The sequence below is a fragment of the Aplysia californica genome, unplaced genomic scaffold (assembly GCF_000002075.1).
Source record: "Aplysia californica isolate F4 #8 unplaced genomic scaffold, AplCal3.0 scaffold00072, whole genome shotgun sequence".
Taxonomy (NCBI): domain Eukaryota; kingdom Metazoa; phylum Mollusca; class Gastropoda; order Aplysiida; family Aplysiidae; genus Aplysia; species Aplysia californica.
This window is the reverse complement of record NW_004797342.1, coordinates 1,269,220-1,270,271: the sequence shown is the minus strand read 5'-3', so window position 1 is coordinate 1,270,271 and position 1,052 is coordinate 1,269,220. Positions and strand designations below refer to the sequence as shown.

Here is a 1,052-nt window from a genome sequence, read left to right as displayed (position 1 = left end):
GGAGGAGGAGGAGGAGGAGGAGGAGGGAGAGGAGGAGATGGCTGGCTGATTATTCAACCTACTCTCCATATGGAAGTAGTCCGGGTCCCGAATGTTGAACTTGGCTTGTGCAATCTTGCTCGCGCAGTGTCCGTAGTCTAACCTGGATAAAATTAAAAGAGTTTTTTAGTAAGAGTTTTACGGCTCTTCCAACACAATAAAGTCATAATAAGTGCAGAAAATAAAAGGTGTTACAAGAAAATAAAAACAAAAAAGAAGGAGGAGAGATCAGGACAATCGATGCTTAATAAGAAAGAAAAAGCAGATCACGTTAGAGCACCCGCTAAACACCCGCTGGAGCAAGAGTGAGGGGTAGACGCTTAATTCAGTTTGGATGTTTGTGTTGGTTTGTTAGGAGAGGGAAACATCTCAGGTTCGCACAAGCACGTGCGAACACGCACACAAAAGAACTTGTCTGCACACGCAAACATTCACTTACATCTAAACAAAACATGAGCACATAAACAAGCAAAGCTTTTAAAAGTTGTCTGTAGAAATGTGCGAAAACGCCATGGGGAATGACAAGTGCGTTGGTTCTGATGGGCTCAATGTATAACTTTTTAACAGCTCCAGTGTTTGTCTGCTACAATCAAAAACTTCAAAAAGACTACACGTAATAGAGCCGACAGTTCATTTTTCTGTCTTTTCATCCATCATTTCTTACTTCTCTTTGAGGTCGGTTTTTGCTTTGCTGTTCTCAGCTGCCCCTTGCCTCTGATGTAAATCGCTAGGCAAAAGAATACAGACAGTTTGTGTTGGCTGAGTTTAACAACTTATCTCACCTGGCTGGGTGGCGAACAAGTAATGACAGTTGGATACCTTGCCCCGTGCACTTAAAATACATGAGGTGGGGTTAGGGAAATTGTACAGAATAGCGATAAGCTCATGTCCACAACGTAAAGACATCCTTCTGCACACAAAGATAAGACTCTTGTATTTATTGATACACATGCACTCACACAAACACACACACACACTCGTACTTAGCTCTGCATGGTGGGTCTCTGATTTCC

At 42.5% G+C, this 1,052-nt stretch overlaps 1 protein-coding gene across 1 annotated transcript in view; it reads right to left on the bottom strand.

Moving 5' to 3' along the window:
- Positions 1-1,052, bottom strand: part of LOC101854314 (chitin synthase chs-2-like) — a 35,656-nt gene that overhangs the window by 20,193 nt on the left and 14,411 nt on the right. The window contains 1 exon segment of the mRNA XM_035968658.1: positions 63-142. Coding sequence (XP_035824551.1) covers positions 63-142 — 80 coding nt within the window.